The sequence below is a fragment of the Protobothrops mucrosquamatus genome, unplaced genomic scaffold (genome assembly GCF_001527695.2).
Source record: "Protobothrops mucrosquamatus isolate PMUCROS unplaced genomic scaffold, P.Mucros_1.0 scaffold5, whole genome shotgun sequence".
NCBI classification, from domain to species: domain Eukaryota; kingdom Metazoa; phylum Chordata; class Lepidosauria; order Squamata; family Viperidae; genus Protobothrops; species Protobothrops mucrosquamatus.
The window spans coordinates 3421095-3442861 of record NW_015386392.1 but is presented as its reverse complement, the minus strand read 5'-3'; the positions used below and the strand labels follow the sequence as shown (position 1 = coordinate 3442861).

The window sequence follows — 21767 nt, the reverse complement described above, 5'->3', positions numbered from 1 at the left end:
TTAAGATAGGTGGACTTCAACTCCCAGAATTCCCCACCAGCCAGTTTGCTGAACTTTTGATAAATGACTGTGCATATGGACCAGAGAAAAGTCACTTTATGGCGCTATTAGCCCAAAAGAATCCAGGAATAAATCTAGGAAGGACAAGGGTTTCTCAGTGGTGGCCCCCCTTGTAGGACAGGATTACAGCTCAGACATGCTCCAAGCTTGCCCCGTGCTAAAGGTTGCCAGATCCTGTTTTACAGCCCTACTTTTTATTTTTGATCAGGCATACTTTATTCTAATTTTGTCCGAGTTATTTTTGTAAGATGGATAGTATATACACGCATTAAATAATCATGAGTAATAAAGATCTTCTGCCAGCCCCACAGAGGAAAGGCGATACAAAGATTGAACAAATAAATCCATCCAGATACATTAAAAAAAAAATGCAGGGCTCTGCTTCTTAAACTGTCAACTTTATTCTGAATGCCAATAAAACTGAGGGTTCCCCTGCATCAGTGAATAAATAAATCTCCCTGAATATCAAAAATAAAAACAAGTGGGGGGAAAAGAAGGCTTTCAAACTTACATCGGAACAGGCTGAATTTAAAATATATTTTTTTCTTTTTCATTCTCCGCTGAGACAGTATTACATCATTTTCCAGTGTGCAACTGGCTTGTTGTACTCCCCTAAAACATTTAACTGGGTTTATACTAAGGGGAAATTGGTTTGTTTGGTTTTAGCTTAAAATTACGTGTATATATATATATATATATATATATATATATATATATATATATATATATATATATATATACACACACACACACACACACACATAGTATATAGGTAATCTTATTAAAACTGCTCAGGGATCACGTGAAGTTATGCTCTATCTCAGAGGTCCCCAACCTTTTGGGCACCAGGGACCGCTTCCATGGAGAGAGGTTTTTCCGCGGACCGGAGGGGGCGTGGTTTTGTGTGCTGCCTGCATCTCGCGGGTGGGGCTTTGCTTATTTGTGCGGACCGGTTGCTGGCATGCCGCGACCTGGTACTGGTCCACGAACTGGGGGTTTGGGACCCCTCCTCTACTTGAAAGAGGGAACTTAGGAACTTGATCTGAAGTTATGATGGTCAAAAGACTGCACCTCAGCTGCTCAGCAATATGGTCACATGTACAGCCGCTGCGTCCTGCTTTATGACCGTTTCCCAAAAAAAACACCGCTATGGCAAAACAGTGCCTTAGTAGTGAAATTAACAACTGCTGCAAAAAAAAAGTTGTAAAATTGGGCTGGACCAGCCTGTTTTATAACCGTTATGACTCACGGCCATAATGGGCAGGCTCCATTATGATCGTAATTTGAGGACTATCTGTACCATGATTTATTATTCAGTCTGTGCTTTCAACAAACCACTGTTTAAATCGTGGTACACAAGCCCTGGCTCTCTAATGAATCCTAAATGTGCTGCTTTGTAATTCATGTTAAATTGTTTCTCCCCCTATTCCCTAGAAGTATCATGCAGAATAAGCAGAATTTACTTCCCGTGATTTATAAAGGCCACAAGATGTTACTTTATTTAGCTTAAAAGGTTGCTCTTCCCTGTCTTATTCAGAAACTCTGAATATAACTTGTAAGGTTGCTTATTCAACACAGAAAGTGTCTGTTGGGCAATTCCGTCTCCCTCTCCGCACATTTTCTACAAGGGATGAGCTCTTCCAAAGGTGATGGTGCGTATGAGCTGTTTCCTATTGTGCGTTGTAATTATTTGTTATAATAGGGAATAAAGGCTTAATTAGCTTCCAAGCTGCAGATATGATTTAATTAACTCTTGCGCTGTATGTAGAGCACCTGTTTAGTTAAAAATCAGCGCCTGCTTATTCTGTTCCGAAAAGAACGACTGGATGGGCACCTTGCAATTGATTGACTGATTTTTTTATTCCACCTTTATTATTTTTATAAATAATCCAAGATCATGTTTAAGGGGGGATTAGAATTCACAATCTCCTAGTGATTGGCCCAAAGTCCCCCAGCCAGCTTTGATGCCTAAGGCAGCACTAGAATTCACAGTCTCCCAGTTTCTAGCCTGGGGCCTTTACATCAAATTGGCTCTGTAAGAACTGAGCAAAAGAAAATATGAAGAAACAAACACAAAAATGATGCTTATTAGAGTGTAGCACACTGTGCTTGGAAGCACGAAGATGCCTGAACTGTTTAAGCAAGAGGAACATGGATTTATAGTCTTGAGGTTGCCCCTTAAAGACTTTTTAGATTTATGCACCCACTAAGAAAGCATAAGTGATAAGAAGCAACATTAACTCCTTTTTAAAATAAGATCTGACTTCCTTCTGAGATAAAGGTGAGCAAGTGATTCATTGCTGATAGTTGTGGGAGGAAAGGAAGGAGAGCTGCAGAATTTAAGCACAACCTTAAGGACTTGACCTCTCCATCTCCCCTTCTTGTTGGGTGGCCATGCTTAAATTAAAAGTCCTATTCTTAGAACTGTGGGACACCTGCAAGGTTTAGCCAGAATAAACAAAATTTAAAAGCACCATGCAGACTTCCCAGCTCTGCCAACTATCATTGACAGAGACTTTTCCTAAATTAATGCACTTCCAAGGCTTATAAAACAACTCAAGACTATCAGTGCAATTCTGAGCATGTTAGGTGAGTGGATTTGAAGAGGGCCAATGATGGACCGAACTTGTGCATATGCTGAATAAGTAGGCCGATGTGGCCCACAAGTCTACCTGGGACAAACTATGATCTGAAATCTCCATTCAAGTCCCTTCCAATGCAGCATCTCTATAAGAGAGTGGTTCACAAACTTTGAGCTCCTTTGAATCCTTAGATTGATAGGGAACTCCTGTTCTGTCTAGATAGGCTTGGGTTACCCTCCTATAGCTGCAGGGTTCTGCTAGTCCACCCTTCTTTCAGAAGTGGGCCTTCCTATGCTTGTGGACTTCAACTCCCAGAATTCCTCAGCCAGCGTGCCTGGCTGAGGAATTCTGGGAGTTGAAGTCCACAAGTCATAAAAGGGCCAAGTTTGAAGACCCCTGGTCTACTTGTTCAGCTTATGAACAGTATCTATCAATAATTGGCTGCTGCACATCTGCCATATTTGGGAATGGAGTCAGGAAAGACCGTCATTAAGTGAATCCAGCTCCCTCCATTAACTTTACTTGTCGGAAGCTGGCAGGGAAGGTTGCAAATGTTGATCACATGACCCAGGACACTTCATTTGTCAAAAATACACATCAGTTGCGAAGCGCCTGACTTTTACGTGGGGATGCTGCGATGCTCATTAAACGCAAGAAACTGGTTGTAAGTCACTTTTTTCAGTGTTTGTAACTCTGAATGGTCGCTAAATGAATGGCTGTAAGTTGAGGACTACCTATATTCTTTTTGCCATTGTTTAAAGAGTACATCACTTGGTCAGAACAGGTATTATCTGAAAAAAAAACCACACACATCTTTCTAGGTAAGATATTCATGATTATCACATAAATTCTCCCCCACAGTGACAGTTTTAATTTCTCCCATCTTAACATGTCCTTCTTAATTTCATTTCATGTCTTAATATAATTAATTCAGGGCTTCGTGATTTTTAGTTTAGCACAGGGGTAGGGAACCTCGGCTCTTTTATGACTGGTGGACTTCAATTCCCAGAATTCCTGAGCCAGCCATGCTGAGGGAACAGGGAGAGGTTTCCAAGCTGAGCCATGCTGGCTCAGGAATTCTGGGAGTTGAAGTCCACGAGTCATAAAAAGAGCCAAGGTTGCCTACTCCTGGTCTAACACCTTAACCACTGGGTAAACTGGTTCTGTAATGGTTCTTGCCTATTTTTCTCCAGGTTATCTCCCTGATACTCTACACCAGAGTTCTTCAAACTTGGCAACTTGAAGATACTTTTATATGGACTTCAACCCTCTGAATTCCCAGCCAACCTGGCTAGCCGGGGAATTCTGGGAGTTGAAGTCCTACTACCTTCAAATTGCCAAGTTTGAAAACTACTGTTCTACATCCACATACAAGACTCTTATACCTGTTCATTTGCATATAATAACATCCCATCCAAGGTACAGCTTTTCAAAATTAAAAGTGTCGATTTTACCTTACTATAGAATTAGAGAAATGATTATTTTTGAGAAGAGAAAAGAGGATCTCCTGAATATTTACCATACTTCCTCCAAATACTTTCAGGATTTACATGCATTTTTTCCCCCTCGTTCAGTAACCAAATGTTTGCAAACCAAATTCTCACCTTCAAACCCAAAGCTGGCTAAACCATTAACCCCATTAAAAAAAAGAGAGAAAGAATAAGTTACCAACCACTTACAATTTTATTCCATTAAAAAAAAAAAGGATGGTAGGTGGTTTTCATTAAATGAGAAGTTTTGGAGAATGCGCCAAATTCTTCCCCGCCAGCTGGAGGGAAGGGGCACCCGCCAGCTGGAGGGAAGGGGCAAGTTCTAAGAAATGACGTTGTTAGAAGAGTTTGCTAACTTTCCCTCAACTGACAAGTCGGTTGTTTTCATTTCGGCAGGCTGCACAGTCACCCACAGGAGAGAACATACAAAAGAAGCTTCTTATAAACCCCTTTCATGGGATAGTTCTATTGACATGGCAGCCCTGAAAACTCCCAAGCCAATTTGAAATTTAAATAGCATTCTTCTGTTCCTCTGTTACTATAGTCAATTGCAAGCGCACACACGCGCACGCACATACACACACACACATACACACACACACACCCCTCAGCTATTTTCGCTGTACAACCTTCTTCCCCACCTCCCACCCCACCCCAATTCCTCTCCATACACAACGGCAGCAGAACTGAATGGGTCACAGGGCAATGGATAGCTAGCAGCAAAGCGTTGCCATTTATACAAATGCATATTACCCTCCATGGGAGCACCAGGTGTTTAGCCATGTTTCCCACACACCCTCACCCCGAGCCACACACCCTTTTTGTTTCTTTTACAAAGGGAGCTAGACGCCTTCTCTCTTGCAGTTGGTTTGCAAGCTGCCCGCGCCCCCCCACCCAATGTGCACCCTCTTTTAAAAAAAATCTGGAGGCTCCTTTAAAAAAAAAACAATCACAAATCTCACTTTCCTAAGTGGTGGGGAGATAAATCCAACCCAAGAATGTAGGTACGATTTCTCACCACTGTGCAAACATTGGGAAGCTGCATAGCAGGGGCCCTTTCTGGCTGCTAATATACAAAAATGCGGAGCAATTCCCACTAGTGAATCCGTGCGAAAGGGATAGGGCTTTAGTTCTCTTTCCTTTGCACCCCAAATCCCCCATACCTCAACTTGTCTACTACTTCCTGCAGCTGGCTATCTCTGCATTTCATACAATTTTTTTACAGCTTTGCTTCAAGGAGTCCAAAATCAACAAGGGGTGTGTGCTGGAGTCCAAAGGTCATTGGTTTTAGGGCTGTCGAAGCTGTGTTTGCAAACACTTACCAGCAGGGGGACCACTAAACACTGGCTGAAATATTAGCCTTCAATGTAATCAATGAGCCTATTAAACAAAGGAAATTAACAATACATCTCTGGATGGAAAGCAATACATTATTCATTAGTGTGTAGCAGCAGTGCCCCCAGGCCATATTTGGGGCCAATTTCCACATGACATTTCCATTCAAAACAGGCACTTGCGTACAGCTGATAGTACAGCTGATAGGGTAGCCTCTTTGGTGTTAAAAGGAGGGACAGACCAGGAATATTTTATAAGACAATAAGGATTTTTTTTCTATATTGAGGAAAGAAAAGAAAGCAATATGCTAGCTACCTGAGGCCTTCGGGACACGGAAGGAGGCGTGGGTTAATGGTAAAGCATGCACTTCCTACTGTATGTCATAAATCTCAGGTTTGATTCCTAATATCTCCACAAGAAGCTGGTTGGTGGGACCCACAAGATGTCCAGCCGGCCTGCATGAATTGGACAGGTAGAAATACCTAGGAGAAGACTGGTCCTTAATTTGAGATGGTCTTATCTACCACCCCACAAAGCAACACTAGGCTTGTAATCTCAGCCAGCTCCAAATTTTGTTTATCACAAAGGCAAGCTGTTCTGGCAATGCAAAAAAACCATCAGAGGTGGGTCCAACCTATCTGTGTGTGTGTGTGTGTGTGTGTGTGTGTGTGTGTGTGTGTGTGTGTAAGTAAAGGGATAAATGTGCTATCCACTTTGGGGGGAGTTGGGGAGGGAAAAATATTTTAAGGCATTACAGAATTCCTAGTTTGCTCCGATTGTGCAATCTGACAGCTGGCCAAACAAACTGTTCTTGCAACATGAAGGCCTTTATCCAAATACAGATTTTTTTTTTCACTCCTGCTTTTGCATCTCCCCTTTGCGAATTGACTTAAACAAATAGTTGAAAATATGTTCCCACACATAAATTAACACATGAAACTACTTGCTTAAGAATTATCTTGACCTGTCTCAACAAATGAGATGCACCAAGCATTGTATTCTGGATAACAGTTTACTTCAGACCTGTGTTTTCAATCTCAGCAACTTTAAGATGAGTGGACTTCAACTCCCAGAATTCCACACTGGCAGAGAAATTCTGGGAGGGAGGGAGGGAGGGAGGGGAGGGAAGAGGGAGGAAAGAGGAGGAAAGAGGGAAGAAAGAGGAAGTAAGGAAGTGGAGGGGAAAGGAAGGGAGGGAGGAAGAAGAAAAGAAGAGATGGAGAAGCTGAGGGAGGGAGGGAGGAAGGAAAGGGTGTGTAAAAGGAGGATGAAAGCATGGAAGGAAGGAAGGAAGGAAGGAAGGAAGGAAGGAAGGAAGGAGAGGGAGAGAGAGAGAGAGAGAGAGGAAGTAAAGAAGTAAGGAAGTGGAGGGGGAGGAAGGAAGGAAGAGGGGAGGGAGGGAGGGAGGAAGGAAGGAAAGAATCTGAAATCATCAGAAGCAGAAGTTATACTGTTTTTATTTAAGGCTGCAAAGATGGACTTTGTATATTTCAAAAATCTGGAAAATTGGAGAGGAATCCAATTGTCTCTACAGGAAATATTCTTTTCCGTTACAGAGTTTGCAAAAAGCTGCTATATTTTCAAAGTTAGCATTTGACTCTGATCAGATAACTCCCCAGAGTAATGATCAATCAGTGCTACCAAAAGTTTACTCATTAACAGAAGTGAAGAAAGTTTTTTTTTTAAGTGGCAGTATTACAATCTCCATGTTTCATCTGATTTTGAGGATTCAGAGGGTCTTTTTTTTCAATGTTTCGAATTTAAAAAAATGCCCCTTTAAACAGAATGGGTGCCACAAACACCTCACCTATTATTTTATTTAAAGTTTTCAAGGCCCTAAAAGTCCAAGGTTTAATTAATTCATAGAAAGATGGCAATGGGCTTGTTAAACAAATTGGTGTATGCAAAAAAGCAAGTGGGGCTTTAAATCTAGTATAACTTTGTCATTTAATTTAAAATTAATTTAAGTCTTCCATTTAAATAAATGAATAAATCTATTGTTTTGTCTGCCATCTTGACTTTTTTGACCCTAATCTGCAACACTGCTAAGCAGAAGCGAACCACAATTTCAGACTTGGTGCTTCCTTGAACATTACCTGGTTCAGGTGTAGCTGAACCTGGGGGGGACTTTTTGTAGAAGCCGGCATTTCATTACTCAGCTACAACTTTTCCAATTTATTAATCTAATACTTCAACAGTGCTTTCAGATCATTTGTTTGAGGCCCATTTTGCCCAGAGGGAGAACAGAGGTTGTAAAAGTAGCTTAGCCTACATTACCGTGCAGCAGTTCCATGACTAAGAAGGGATTTAAATCTTAGTTCTGAAAATTCATCTATAACACAAACACCACCATTTATTTTAGCTTCTAACCCAAAAGACATCTTAATGATATCATGATTTTTAAGGTACCAATTAATATGTTTTAGGTATATAAAGTCTGAGCCAGTTTGGTTTAGTGGTTATAAGGCACCCAGCTAGAAAGCAGGCGACTGTGAGTTCTAGTCCTGCTTTAAGGCATTAAAGCCAGCTGAGTGACTTTGGGCCAATACCTAGTAGGGCTGTATTACTATTATCCTTCTCATCTTTTCTATTACCTATTCCTTATCTTCTTATGACTACAACTTTGTTGCTTGTATCTTGCGATTTATATTAATTGTTTTATTTAGTATTCTAGTATGATTTATGTTGGTTGCTTATTTGGTATCCTATGACCATTATGAATATTTTTATGATTATAATTATGATTTGTCTCTGGTTGTTTGTATGTACACTGAGAGCTTATGCACTGGAGACAAATTCCTTGTGTGTCCAATCATACTTGGCCAATAAAGTATTCTATTCTATTCTATTCTATTCTATTCTATTCTATTCTGTTCTGTTCTGTTCTGTTCTGTTCTGTTCTGTTCCGTTCTATATTCTTATTCCTTTCTATTCTATTTTACCAGGAGATGGGTGAATTCTAATCCCACCTTTGGCATGAAATTTAGTTAGGTGACTTTGGGCCAGTGCCTCTCTCTTAGCCGAACCTACCTTACAGGGTTGTTGTGAAAAATAGGGGGAGGAAAGATTATTAAGTAGATTCATCACCTTGAGTTATTTATAAAAAATTATAATAAAAGTGGGATTGAAAAAAGATCTAAATATATAATAAACACATTTGCCAAATGGGCCTGCTGTACCACCCAGTTTCAAGAAGAAACAGGGACCAGCTGCAGGCTCAGAGAAGGCAACTCCAGCAAACCCAGTTAAATTTGCAGGAAGCCACAAAGCTGATTGCCAAACAAGCATTTCCACATTGCGGAATTCAGTGGGAGAAAAAGTGACTTCCTGGGGTTAGCCAAGGACAGGAAGAAAACAATTTGTTCTGTTTTCCCAGGATAGGTGAGTGAAGGTAACAGGGCAGGAACCAACCACAGAGCACTCTGTGCAACTGGAATTTGTAAAAGATGCAGCAATACTCGTCTCAAAAGGGATTGATTTATTGAGGGCAAAGAGGTTGGTTTCCTTGTTTAGATCCTGCCAATCAGATTCTGGTCACAGTGGAGTAAAGCAAAGCTGATCTGATGCATTAACTCACCTCAAGCTTGCAAGGCCTTTATCAGAGAAGTCCCCTCCTCCCCCCTGCCCCCCCCCCTGCCCTGGGAGATTCACTCTGTGAACCAGGAAAGTGTCTACACATTTTAGAGTAGATGCACCACAAAAAGCATTAAAAAAAAAAAAAACCACCCTCATTAAATTGCCCCCTACATTGGCGTTCGATTGCAAACTAAAATAAGTTGCTCAACCTGATAGGCAGATTTTTTTTTTTTTAAAGCGTGGCTAGATACAGGAATCTATATTCCCACACACAATAAACTTTAGCTAGAAATACTAGAATGCCGGGCTTCCTGCATGCAAAACCCCTCTGCCCAGATCAGAAGCTTGGCAGAGACTAAAAGTTTTTACGTTGCTAAGTGAGAAATTTGTGAGTTTTGCCCCGTTTTGCGACCTTTCCTGCCACAGTGGTTAAGCGAATCACTGCAACTGCTAAGTTAGTGACACGGTCGTTAAGCGGATCCAGCTTCCCCCATTGACTTTGCTGGTCAGAAGGTCCCGAAAGTTGACCCGGGGGGACGCTGCGACCGTCATTAATAAGAACCGGTTGCTGAGCCTCTGAATTTTGATCAGAGATGTTGCAACCGTCGTGTTAAGTGTGTCATAAGTGTGAAAAATGGTCCTAAGTCTCCCTTTTTCAGTGCTGCTGTAACTTCAAACGGTCACTAAGTGAACTGTTGTTAAGTCAAGGACTGTACTTTTATCTGGAGGCAGAAGGATTATTTCTACAGCAACACAGGAACAGTCTCCCAGCCCCCCTCCCTCCACACACACACACACACACACACACTGGCTGCCCTTCCCCTATCCGTGAAGGATGGGGATAGAGAGGGGTGTTATTTAGATTAAGGAAACTATAAAGGCCCCCCTCCCTCCCCCTTGCCAATACTACCTCTTTCCCATCTTCCCTGTCAGAGATAAGCACAGGATAAACCTTGTTTGCTGCCAAATTCCCAGAGACAAAGGCGAGAGATTTGTCTCTTTTGAAATGTTGACGCTTTTAACCTCCTCCCTTTCTTTTAACTTTAAAGAGTCTTTTGCAAAGAGATTCCCAAGAACTACAAGAGAAAGAAGTATCTTCCCTGCCCCCTTCCCTGCCCCCACCCGGAAATTTCCAATCAGGCATGCCACACTAACCCTTGCTTAGGTTAGCTAGTTCGTTAGTTCGTTAATTATTAGATTTTTATCCCACCTTTATTACTTTATAAGTAACTCAAGGTGATGAGCTTACATAATACTTCACCCCCTCCCCTTCTATTTTCCCCACAACAACGACTTCAAACGGTTATTATGCGTCAAACTCTTGTCAACCCCAAGTTTGAGGCTGGAAGGTGGAAGTTCACAGAGATTATACACAGGATCGGTTTCTTCCTGAAAAAAGTCAGGCTTTAAACTTGAAAGTGCTCAAAAGTCTAGTTCTCATGAAGGTAGGAAAAGTACCTTCTCGACTTACAAGCACAATTGGGCCCAAACGCTAAGCAAAACATTTGTTAACAAGAGTTTTGCCCCCGTTTTACTCTTTTTGTTAAGTGAATCGCTACAAATCTAGCTTCCCCACTGAGGTTGCAAAAGGGGATCACGTGACCCCAGAATTCTGCAACTATCATAAATTCATAACAGTTGCCAACTGTGCCTGCCTGAAGGTTGATTACGTGACCCTGGGGATGCTGCAACAGTTTTAAATGTGAAAAATGGTCGTAAAACACTTTTTTTTCAATGCTATTGTTAACTTTGAACGGTCACTAAATGAACTGTTGCAAATCAAGGACTACCTGTGTTTGGACAGGAGCCTGAAAGTGATTTTCAACCATAAGAAAGAGGGTTGAAGACCTGGCTTCGAAGCCTCCTTTTCCTTCTTGATTGAAAGTAAGAAAAGTCTTCTCATTTTGTTGTCAAATGTTGATAAATGATGTAAAAATGTACTGAAGTGTCGTCTATCTAAGAACAAGGACTGGGCCAAATTCCTACCTCTCCATGTGATTCTTCCTTGGTTTTCTCTGACAGAATAACAGAATAACAGAGTTGGAAGGGACCTTGGAGGTCTTCTAGTCCAACCCAACTCAAACAGCAAATCCTATATACCATTTCAGACCAGTGGTTGTCTAATCTTTTCTTAAAAACCTCCAGTATTGGAGCATCCACTCACAACTTCTGGAGGCGAATTGTTCCACTAATTAATTGGAAAACTAAAAGAACTTTGAAGTCCTTCACGTCTATAAAAACCAGGGAGAGAATTTTCAGGATTCTATTCTCTTTCAAGTTGATATAAATAACTTTTCTCTTGTTGAATTCCTACAACCTCATTCCCTATTTTATTCTGGGCTCATATGATAACCAGGACACAACAGGGGGCCTTGAAAATAAATACTGAGTCAATTATAAATACGTTGGAATGCTAGGAAGGACCCCCATGGAATGCAGTGAAGTGCTAAATGATAAAAGAGGCACAGACTTGCTGTATTTAAGAGTCCAATCTTTAACTCTAATTTCCCCCCCACCAGGAGTATTACAAAACAAGGAAATGATAAGTGGGTTTTCTTCCCCCCCACTCTCTTCATTCTTGTTGCTTTCTTTTCCTTATTCTATATAACCCACGAAACTACTAGGACTCAAGAAACTACATTCATTTTTAATCATTTTAGGTCCTCCCGTAAACTTCACAGCAGATCGCAGCCAGAAGCCAAAGTTGTCCAATTTTAAATGGACTTAATTATCTGATTAGTTCTTGAAGAGGAGACCACAAGGAAACCTCAAGGCTGTTGACTGACTGGGAAGTCACAAGAACATCCCAAAGGCAATAAATGGCAAAGCACTTCTTTGTAGCCACGAAAAGTCCAAATCAGTTTGAGGAATGCTGTATTTTGATTCGATTACGCACCATCAGATTGGTGTTGATTCTTAGCCACTATATGTATGGAATTCAGGTTCACTACTGAGTATCCAGAAGTATTTAAAAACTGGGAAGTACACCATTAAAACTACTGTGATTAAATTAGATGTGATAGTTTTATGATTATTGTAGACGTATGGTGAGAAAATGAGAAAAGTTAACATTTCCTTTCTCCCTCCCTCCTTTTCTCAGTCCTTTCCCCCCCTTCATCTTTCTTCCTCCCCATCTCTTAATCATCCCTCCCTCCTCCTTTTCTTACTTTACTTCCTCCCTCTTTTCTTCTCCTTCCCTTCCTCCCTTTTTTACTCTCCTTCCCTCCCTCCCTCCCTCCCTCCCCCAATGTATATCCTGCTCTTCTACCTCCAACATAAATGTTCTGTGCTATCCAATGTCTGACTTGCTAACCATTATACCCTCCTTGTACATTACTATCTTTCCCCCAACCTGGTACCGCCCAGAAAATTTGGGCTGCAATTTCCATCATCCCCCACAGAGAGCTCTTTATGGATGATGGGAGTTACAACTCCCAACCTCATTCAAAAGCATCAAAACACAGGCACCTTTTCCAAAAGAAGCATAAAAAGAAAATAGGGGTACTTTATATATCATGGAGTTAAAAATTTTCAGCCACGCGCTCGTCCTGTAAGTATTCTAAAATGAAAACGCAACCACTTCAGGACACACGCTAAGCTGATGTTTTCCTTATTGTGCAAACGGGCCTGAAGGAAAGACAAATTATAAAAGCAGTGGTGACAAAAACCCAGTATAACAGAAGTAAACTGGGTCTTCCCAAAAGCCAGGTTTTTACTCTTGCTCATGCGCAAATAGGTAAGTAGGCATGAGCCAACAAGAAAAAATACCACAATCCTATGGATGGAGTTACGGGGTGTGTGTGTGTGTGTGTGTGTGTGTGTGTGTGTGTGTGTGTGTGTAATGTGTGTGTGAAGTTAAACAGTATGGTTGGCAGGAAAGGAGCATTCATGGGAACAGATTGTGATTCTTTTCAACTCCTTTACTGCAGAAAAGCCCTACTGTTTTCATTCTGCCTTCTTTAAAACAGTAAGCTTGAGCATGGAGGAGCCAAGGGGAACTTTTTAAATAATAGTGATAATAAAAGATTATTTCTCCATGACCTTCCAGGGAAAACACCGATGAAAGCTAGCCTAAAAACCCCATTTCCCCAACCCACTTGGGTGTCAAATAATGTGCTTGTAAACAAAAAGTAATCAAAATAGCCTACAGGCAGACTGTTAATGACTATATTAAAGACATATAATTAAGCAGCAACATTTGGTAGCAGCAAACATATCTCCCCACCTAAAGTGCAGCTGCTAAGTGCTGTCAAGCCCTGCCACTCACAGGCAGCCAAGGCATTCTGGAGCAGCGTAGGAGAACTGCTCTTTACAATTTGATGTGGCATGATCAAAAGCACGCTTGGGTCGGGTGTAAACAGAAGATTTGGTTCCTGTCCCAGCTATTTTGGACTCCACATTGGTGTTTCTCAACCTTGACAACTTGGAAGATGAATGGACTTCAACTCCCAGAATTCCCCAGCCGGCCTATCGTTCCCCAAACTGCACACCACCCTTGCAAAGGTATTAACAACGCAGTATAGTTTTAATTGGAAGGGAATTAAAACAATGATTAAAAAGGCAACATCTGCACAGCATTCATTCATTTACCTTACTTAGCTGGCTAACGGGACCACTCCATTCAACCACTGACTTTTATATAAACAATAAAAGCAAAGATGTTAGTTAGAAAACTTTTGTGCTACTGGGGAGGGGGTTGCTGATACTCAGAAGATGAAAAAAGTTATCATTTTGAAATGGTTTTGATTACAATTTCAGTGTTTGCAAGGAAGGTAGACCAAAGAAATTCCTTGTGGACCAAGAAATGAACTGTAAACTGCAAAAAGGATTCCTATATTGTGGAATCCCCAAGGATTCCAGGATTGCACCAATCTCAAGGCTGGGTAGGTTTACCCCAAAATTTCAGCTTCCTAAATGCCTAGTCAAACTTGACTTCTTAGGTCAGTGTCAAAGCCATAGAAACCTTTCTACCTCATGACATCTAACATCTTACTACAGCTTTGCACTTCTGTTTTGACCTAAGGGAGTAGATCTACAGAAAGTCATAAAACACTAGCACCCTGCGCAAAAAGGCAAGGTTCAACTCATGAAACCTTGCATTGGCAAGGAATTTAATTTTTTTCCCCCTCCAGTTAGTTGCAACTGCTGTGGGATATATAATATCAAAGGTCATCTTTGTTAGCAAATGCCAATCTTTGCTTGCAACTTTGAAATCTAGATCTGGATTATCTCTGAATGATTTTGCCTGCAAAAAGTTTTAGCCTGGTTGCGATTTCAACATTATTAAGACCTTTCAAAAGAAAATGAAAGATGCTATGCACTGAACAATCAAACTATGGGATGCGTAGCTTTAAAAGTGTACAAAAAGCCTATTTACTTCGGAAATATCAGTTAGGATTTCATAAGATTATAAAATTTATGGATAGTTTTCCCTCCGTTGTGGCAATAAACTGGCTGGTTTGTTTGGGAATCTACCCTTATCATGGATTCAAATAGAAGTAGAAGCTTTTAGCATCTCCTTTTTAGAAATGAATGCAGTGAAGTGGGCCAGGTGTGGTAGGCCCCACCCTGCAGTGATGTCATAGTATAAGCCCCACTTTTTCGTCTCTAAGTTATGAGGATGCTGCTGGCAATCGGCTTTCTGCCAATAAGCAAATCACTGAGGTCGTTAAGCAAAACATCACATGACTGCAACTTGCAACTTTCCTAGGTGACACTAGAACTCAGAGGTCTCCTGGTGATTGGCCCAAAGTCAGCCCAGATTGCTTTTGTGGGACTAGAACTTACTTTTGCCTGGTTATTGGCCCAAAGTCAGCTAATCATTTTTTGTGCCTAAGGCAAGTCTCCTGCTGATTGGTTGAAAGTAACTTGGCTGGTTTTCATAACTAAGATGTGTATATTTATCGTGGTTTTTATTATCGCCTGTTCACCGCCCTAAGTCCCGTAAGGGAGATAGGGCGGTATATAAATTTAATAAATAAATAAAATAAAATAAATAAATAAGATGGACTAAAATTCATAGATGCCTGGTTTCTAAGCTAGTACCTTAATCACTACATCAAACTTCTTTGTCTTTTGGCCCAATTTTTAAAGTATTAATGTGTACTTAGGACCTCATAACGTTGTCTCTTAATATTGGTTTTAGAGGATATGGTAATTTTCTAATTGTTATTAATGGTAACTTCTTTAGTTGTTTTAAGATTTGCTCTGTGCTACTGTTTCTACCCAAATTACATTCCCTTTTTTTATATTTTATCTAACGTTTTGCAAGCTATCCTTTTATTTGGTAGCGTGGAGTACATTTCTTGCAACAACCAGAGAAATGAATGAATGGGTTGCATTACATGTGCTGGTATCAGGACTGGAATTAAGCAAGAGGAGGAATTTATTGTAATCAATTTCACACACCTCCAACCTGCAGGCAGAAAAAAAAGAGGCAGTAGAGAGTTAAACTTATATCTACCAAACTTTACAGGAGAAATACCAGCTGCGTCCAGCAAGAGGAAATATGGAGAGGAAAAGAGAGAGGGGGGGGGGAGAAATAAGAGTGATAATACTTTCAAAATAAGGAATATTTTCTCCCTGTCCCAAGTATTTGTTTCCTGGACAAGTCAGCAGAGTTTTAATTATCCTTACATTTTTTGACATTACAGGTTGCAGGAATGGGCCAGGCTAGGAGTTATGGGTGTTTGGGAAATAAATGCTTGCTTTCTTCTTCTATTTCTTTTAATTCCTATATCTGGGTTGAAAGCCTGAGGACTATATAAGAATGCGCCCGAGATAAGCCTTGGGAAACGAATGTTTGCATAACTCCACCTGTCTTTCTGCCAATGAAAGATAGGGAAAAATAAGGAGGTGCCTTTCTCAAGACCAGCTAGGAGGCAGAGAGGGGCAAAAGAGCAGCTTTGAGCTGGCATGACAAGAGATAAAACACCAAGAATGGCAATGACCAGGGGTTTCAAGGAGTAGTCCCTAACAATTGAGGCCAACATTTCTGTGGCTAAGAGAGGCAGTTGTTAAACTGAATTTTGTCACCTTTTACAACCTTTCTTGCCACGGTTGCTAAGTGAATCACTGCAGTTATTTAAGTTGGCAACATGCTTATTAAGTGAGTCTGGATTCCCCATTGACTTGGCTTATCAAAGGGTGCAAAAAGTGATCACGTGACCTCGGGACACTGCAACCGTCATAAAGGCAAGTCAGTTGCCAAGCATCCAAATTTTGATCACATCACACACACCCCACCCTCCAAAATGCTGCAAAGTGTGAAAACTGGTCATAAGTCACTTTTTTTCACCGTTGTTGTAATTTTGAATGGTCGCTAAACGAATGGTTGTAAGTGGAGGACTATCTGTACAGGTAGTCCTTGACTTAGGACTGATGGCTTAGTGACCATTTGAAGTTCCAACACATTTACATACGATCAAAGTATGTAAATGTGGTCAAGCTCCCCAGTGCCCACGTAACTTAACTTCAGATACTTGCCTGTGTTTATGGCCATTTTGTATAGGGTCACATGACCAACTTTTATGGCATTTTTGCTGAAAACTGGCATTTAACCTCCAGTTTTCAGCAAAACTGTGCTCACAGCAAACTACTCACTTAACATTAAGGTACCTGCAAAAAAAAAGGTCATTAAATCAGGTCAGTCATGTGATTGACTGCCCTACGACTGTGATGATTTGCAATCATGATGGGCAGGCTCTGTTACACTCTTAAGTCGAGGACTAACTGTAAACATGCATTTAATTCCCCTGCAAGCACAAGGGCTGTGGGAGAGACATAAAAGAGATTGCAAGATGCATGTTCTAAACATCCCTAGGAGAATGGTGCTGTTGCATTTTGTTCCCAGTATTTAAAACAGGGGTCTTCAAACTTGGCCCTTTTATGACTGGTTGGATTTCAACTCCCAGAATTCCTCAGCCCAAAAAAATATATTAAAAAATCAGGTCTGGTCATATGATGCCTCAACTTACAGCTATAATTCTTGGTTCAATTATGGTTGTAAGTCAAGAACTACCTGGAACTGGCCACCATTGCCCATGATGTGGCTTTAAAATAAATGCTAAAAGATTTCTTCAATTAGCCCGGAAGATAGTAAAATGTGCTCAGTCATGATCCTTATCTTTTCAAATTCTGCCAAATGGGTCTTCAGCAAAAGTATTTCCAAAGCTTTAAAAACAGCTGCCTGTTTCAAATAGGATTTATTTGAATGCCATTAACTCTGATCATGTTATGCTCCTTGTCCTACTGGTGGCATATGTTTGAATTTACTTTTACTACACTTAAATTGGAACATGATGTCAATTTTTAAACATTTATCCCAAATATTTTTATCTTCCTTTTCTCTTTAAAAAGAAGTTAGGCCCCGTCATCTCTGCTCAGAAATACAATCCTGAGCCAAGATTCGCATTATCTCGGCAGACCACAAAGTGGTTTGCTTAGCTTGGCTTATCACAATGTTTGAATAAAGGTGCCAAGGGCAGCGTGATTTACTTTTCAATTAAGTTTACTTAGGGCTGCAATTTAAACAGTAATCATAAGAAATCTGGAAACCCTACAGGAAACCTAAGGGGGAGGGACTGGGGGAAAAAAGAATTAAATCAGACAAATCCAAGAAGTTTGGGTTTTCAAAGGATCTATGCTTACTCATAAATGAAGTTATCTTGTATGTGTTTAGCTGAAGGTAAAACCATTTAAATTCAGTAGGATTTAATCCTGAATGAAGTTACAGCCCTGAATTAATTGTCCTGCCTTTCAAAAGCATGCTTTGGGCCAAGCTGTTATAAGCTTCTAACATCTAGATAAAAAATAAATGGGCCACAATCTTCCATACAAGTTGCTGTAAAATAACACTTCTGTTTAATTATTAAGAGCTGGGAAGGCAAGCTGTAGATCCCAACAGGCAGAGAACAGCTGTTAGCTCAACAGAAAGTCATTCACATCGCAAAGTTGGGACTCTGAAATTCTATCAACAATAACTGTAAAATGACTCTAGGAACCCTCAGAGTTTTGAACTGGCTTTCATATTTAGGAGAGCTATTTTTAGCTAACTTGGGTTTGTCAAACACTAACTTTGAAGAGTTTTACACTTCAGGAACAACCTGCAAGCAAATAAACCAGAAAGGGTAGATACACATTGCAAGTTTGACCAAGTTTATTTTTTAGCATCAATGCTTGCACAAGTAATTAATCACTGGTGACCCAGCCTTGTGCATAACTGATTAGGAAGTGATTGATCCAAGGACTGTAGACCTTTGCATATTTTCCTAAAAGTTATGTTTCATCAAACCCAGAAGGTGTTTACCACTACATAAATATTATTAGAATTGCTTTTGACTTTATTAAAAGTTACAGTCAGCAAATAAACACCTCATTGTCAATGGAGGTTTTGTTGTTAAACCTGATTGTATTCCCCCCCCCCATACTGTATTTTAAGTCATGCACATACATCTGAAGATGGATAAAGCTGTTGAGATGTTGGGATTTGACCCTGGAAATCCTAACATTCAAGAGAGATGCTAAATTTACACTTCATGATTCTCAAATGCTGGGGTTGATCTAGACCAGGGGTGTCAAACTACCAGATGCATCATAGCAAAACCACGCCCACCCCATTGCATGGCAAAAAAAAGTCATGATACGTCGTGACATGTCACATGATGTTGCAAATTTGACCTCCCTGATCTAGACTCTTGTCATAAATGCAGTGCTATGTCCTGACTGTTTGTAATAAATGCCATTGTGATGATCCAAATATCAATACAAATAGTCCTCCCTTAATGACTGCCCTGTTTAGTTACAACAGCTCTGAAAAAATAACTTTGAAACTAATGACTATCACAGCATCACAGTGATGGGTTTGGGGGGGGCGACTGGCAATCAGCATGCCTTTACAACAATTCCACGGTCACATGATCACCATTTGTGTACTTCACTGCCAGCTCCCAACCAGCAGAGTCAATGGGCATACTGGCATGTGATGTCTTGCTTAACTACTTGCATCACTTATTCCAATTGTGCTTGTTAAGTGAGCACTACCTGTAGGAATGTAGAAGACAATCTATGGAAATGCAGAAAGCCAGTTTGTTAATATACTTACCCAACAGGAAGAAAATCTTTAATTTAGGAAGACTAGACAGGGGAAAAGCTATATGTACAGAACACACCCCTGAGCAACGCCCAATTGGCCAATTAGACTTGCCATCTCCAGCTGATACCAGCATTAGAGCATCCCCCTCAATACTTTTGACTTTGTGCCAATCACCAGGAGGCTGTGAGTTCTAATCCTGGCCTTAGTCAGAAAGCCAGCTGGATGACCTTGGGCCAATCCCTCTCTCAGCCCAGGCCCACCTCATAGGGTTGTTGCAGGGAAACAGGTAGAATTGCATCTTAATTTTGGTCACGTGGTGTTGTGTGAAAAAATGGTCATAAGTCACTTTTTTCAGCACCACTGTAACTTCAAACGGTCACCAAATGAATGGCTGTAAGTCAAGGAGTACCTGTACAGATTTGCCACTGTTATTTACTGGAATATTCTGATTTTCCTTTCTAATCTGCAGCCCCTGGATTTCTTAATGACCTCCCATCCAAGTGTTATTTAGGTCTGACCCTACTTAGCTTCCAAGGCCAGCCAAGTGCTAACCACTCTCTTCCTAAACTTTCAAAAATCAGCCTTTCTGCCTAACAATGGCCTGCAGAAGGCTCAGATGGCATGAAACCCAGGGGATCGGATGGGTGGCATCCATTTACCAAGCCCCAATGCCAATTGCCCAACATGAACATTAATTAAGGCGATCCAGCCAGATCACAACTTCTTCTTTGTTCCCTTGTGGATGGCAGAAATGACTTTCATGCATCAGAGGTGACAGTGAGACGAGGATTATACTGAAATAAATAAAACTATTTGAAATATGGCCTGTCTTGTGATGCCTGTTTGCTTATTGAGATCACTTGCCACAGAATGGCTTTGGAATCTTTGGAGGTGTGGGATATATATTAACCCCTTTAATGCTGGCTTAAATGAGACCACACATGATGTCATAGCTAACAGCCTCCATTGTGGCTTCTGAATTCCCTGGTGGTTGTGTTCATATTGACAAGCACTCGATTAATAGCTGGTTGGGGACTTCTGCGATTTAGGATAGAATAGAATAACAGAGTCAGAAGGGACCTTGGAGGTCTTCTAGTCCAACCCCCTGCTCAGGCAGGAAACCCTGTACTATTTCAGACAAATGGTTGTCTGATAAGCAAAGCAATTGGGAAGCAGGATCCACTTAACAACCGTGGTCCTAACAACTGCAGTAATTCATTTAACAAGTATGTGTTAAGAAAGGTTGTAAAATGGAGCAAAATTCACTTTGTTTTGTTTAGCAACAAATTTTGTGCTCAATTGCGGTCATAAGTCGAGGACTACCTGTATTTAGCTGCTCAGGAAGGAAAAGGATGGAGAACTTGCACTTGCAAGATCGCAAATACAATTTTTACTGCTGTCTCTTTTCTTTTCTCACTATGGTTACTAAAAAGGATTGCTTCTTGCCATCGTGATTTAGAAAAGCATGTGGACTGGTCACTTGCTTAAGCTAAGTAGCCAGGAACAGGGCTAGAATTAAGGAATTGCTGAATTCCACGAGAAGAAAAAAAAAGATATGAAAGCAAGCAGCATCACAGCCTTTAATCAAGCAGGCATCACACCTTAACTCATTTGATTTCTGTTGTGATTCCATTTTAACCAAAGGAGAAAATCCCCCCCCTCAAAAAGAGGTTTTATTGGAGATTGTAGGTATTACCACCATCTGCTGTAATTGGTGGGTAAGTTTCATTTGCTGAAATCTGCCAAACAGATGTGCAAATGATCAAAAACACTGGCATGCTGCTTGAAAAAACATGTGATTTCTTGGCCGCAAAAATTGATGTTTGGGGAAAAGACATTTTCGTCCTTACTTTCCTCTTCATCACAAATTATCCCAAAAGCCAGGAGAGGGGAGGGGCCACCCCCAAATCTGCTGAATGAAAGATAGCACAAATCTGTGTTGAAATTTTGCTAAAGAGAAAGGTTTTCTGGTGTCAACAGTTAACTGCAACTTGATGGATCCTGACTTATATATATATAAAAAAAGAATCCCAAGAAAAGTTAAATTTTCAATCTCTGCCTATATGAAAACTCTTAAACATCTGCAGGTGCAGCCCCAGAATACCTGAAAAAAAAAAAGTTTGACAAAACCCCAAATTGTTTCCCTCAACAATTTTTGCAACTTATCTTTAAAATGTTTTTTTTCTCTGTCCATGCATCCCTCCCAAAAAGCAGAGGAAGGAAACAAGGCGGGGGGAGAGAAACAGTAGACTGAGCAAATGCTTTGAGAATATAATTCTAAGAAATTCAGAAAGGGCAACCTATTCTGCCAGCATCCTCGAAGCGGCTTTGCAATTTTAATAAAACAGTATTTCATTTCTTTATTTGAGAAGAGTCTTGACATTATGAATTCTCCACTGTCCGAGGATTCATCAGAAAAAATATCATTAACAAACAGAACTGAGGGAGAAAAGCAAAGCTGAAAACCCAATCAGCACCCGGTTTCATAACCCCTCGCCTGGAAGAATCTTATTAAATCTTAAGGGATTTAATATTTCTTCACCATACAATTTAACTAGGTCAGAATTAACAGAATTTGCATCCACTAGGTCAGTGATGGCGAACCTTTTAGAGACCAAGTGCCCAAAACCC

At 40.6% G+C, this 21767-nt stretch overlaps 1 protein-coding gene across 1 annotated transcript in view; it reads right to left on the bottom strand.

The window, feature by feature from the left end:
* Nucleotides 1-1331, bottom strand: part of ACVR2B (activin A receptor type 2B) — a 37406-nt gene extending 36075 nt beyond the window's left edge. The window contains exon 1 of the mRNA XM_029282958.1: nucleotides 1310-1331. Within this exon, the coding sequence (XP_029138791.1) occupies nucleotides 1310-1331 (22 nt within the window). The remainder of the gene's footprint in view (nucleotides 1-1309) is intronic.
* Between the last annotated feature and the right edge of the window lie 20436 nt (nucleotides 1332-21767).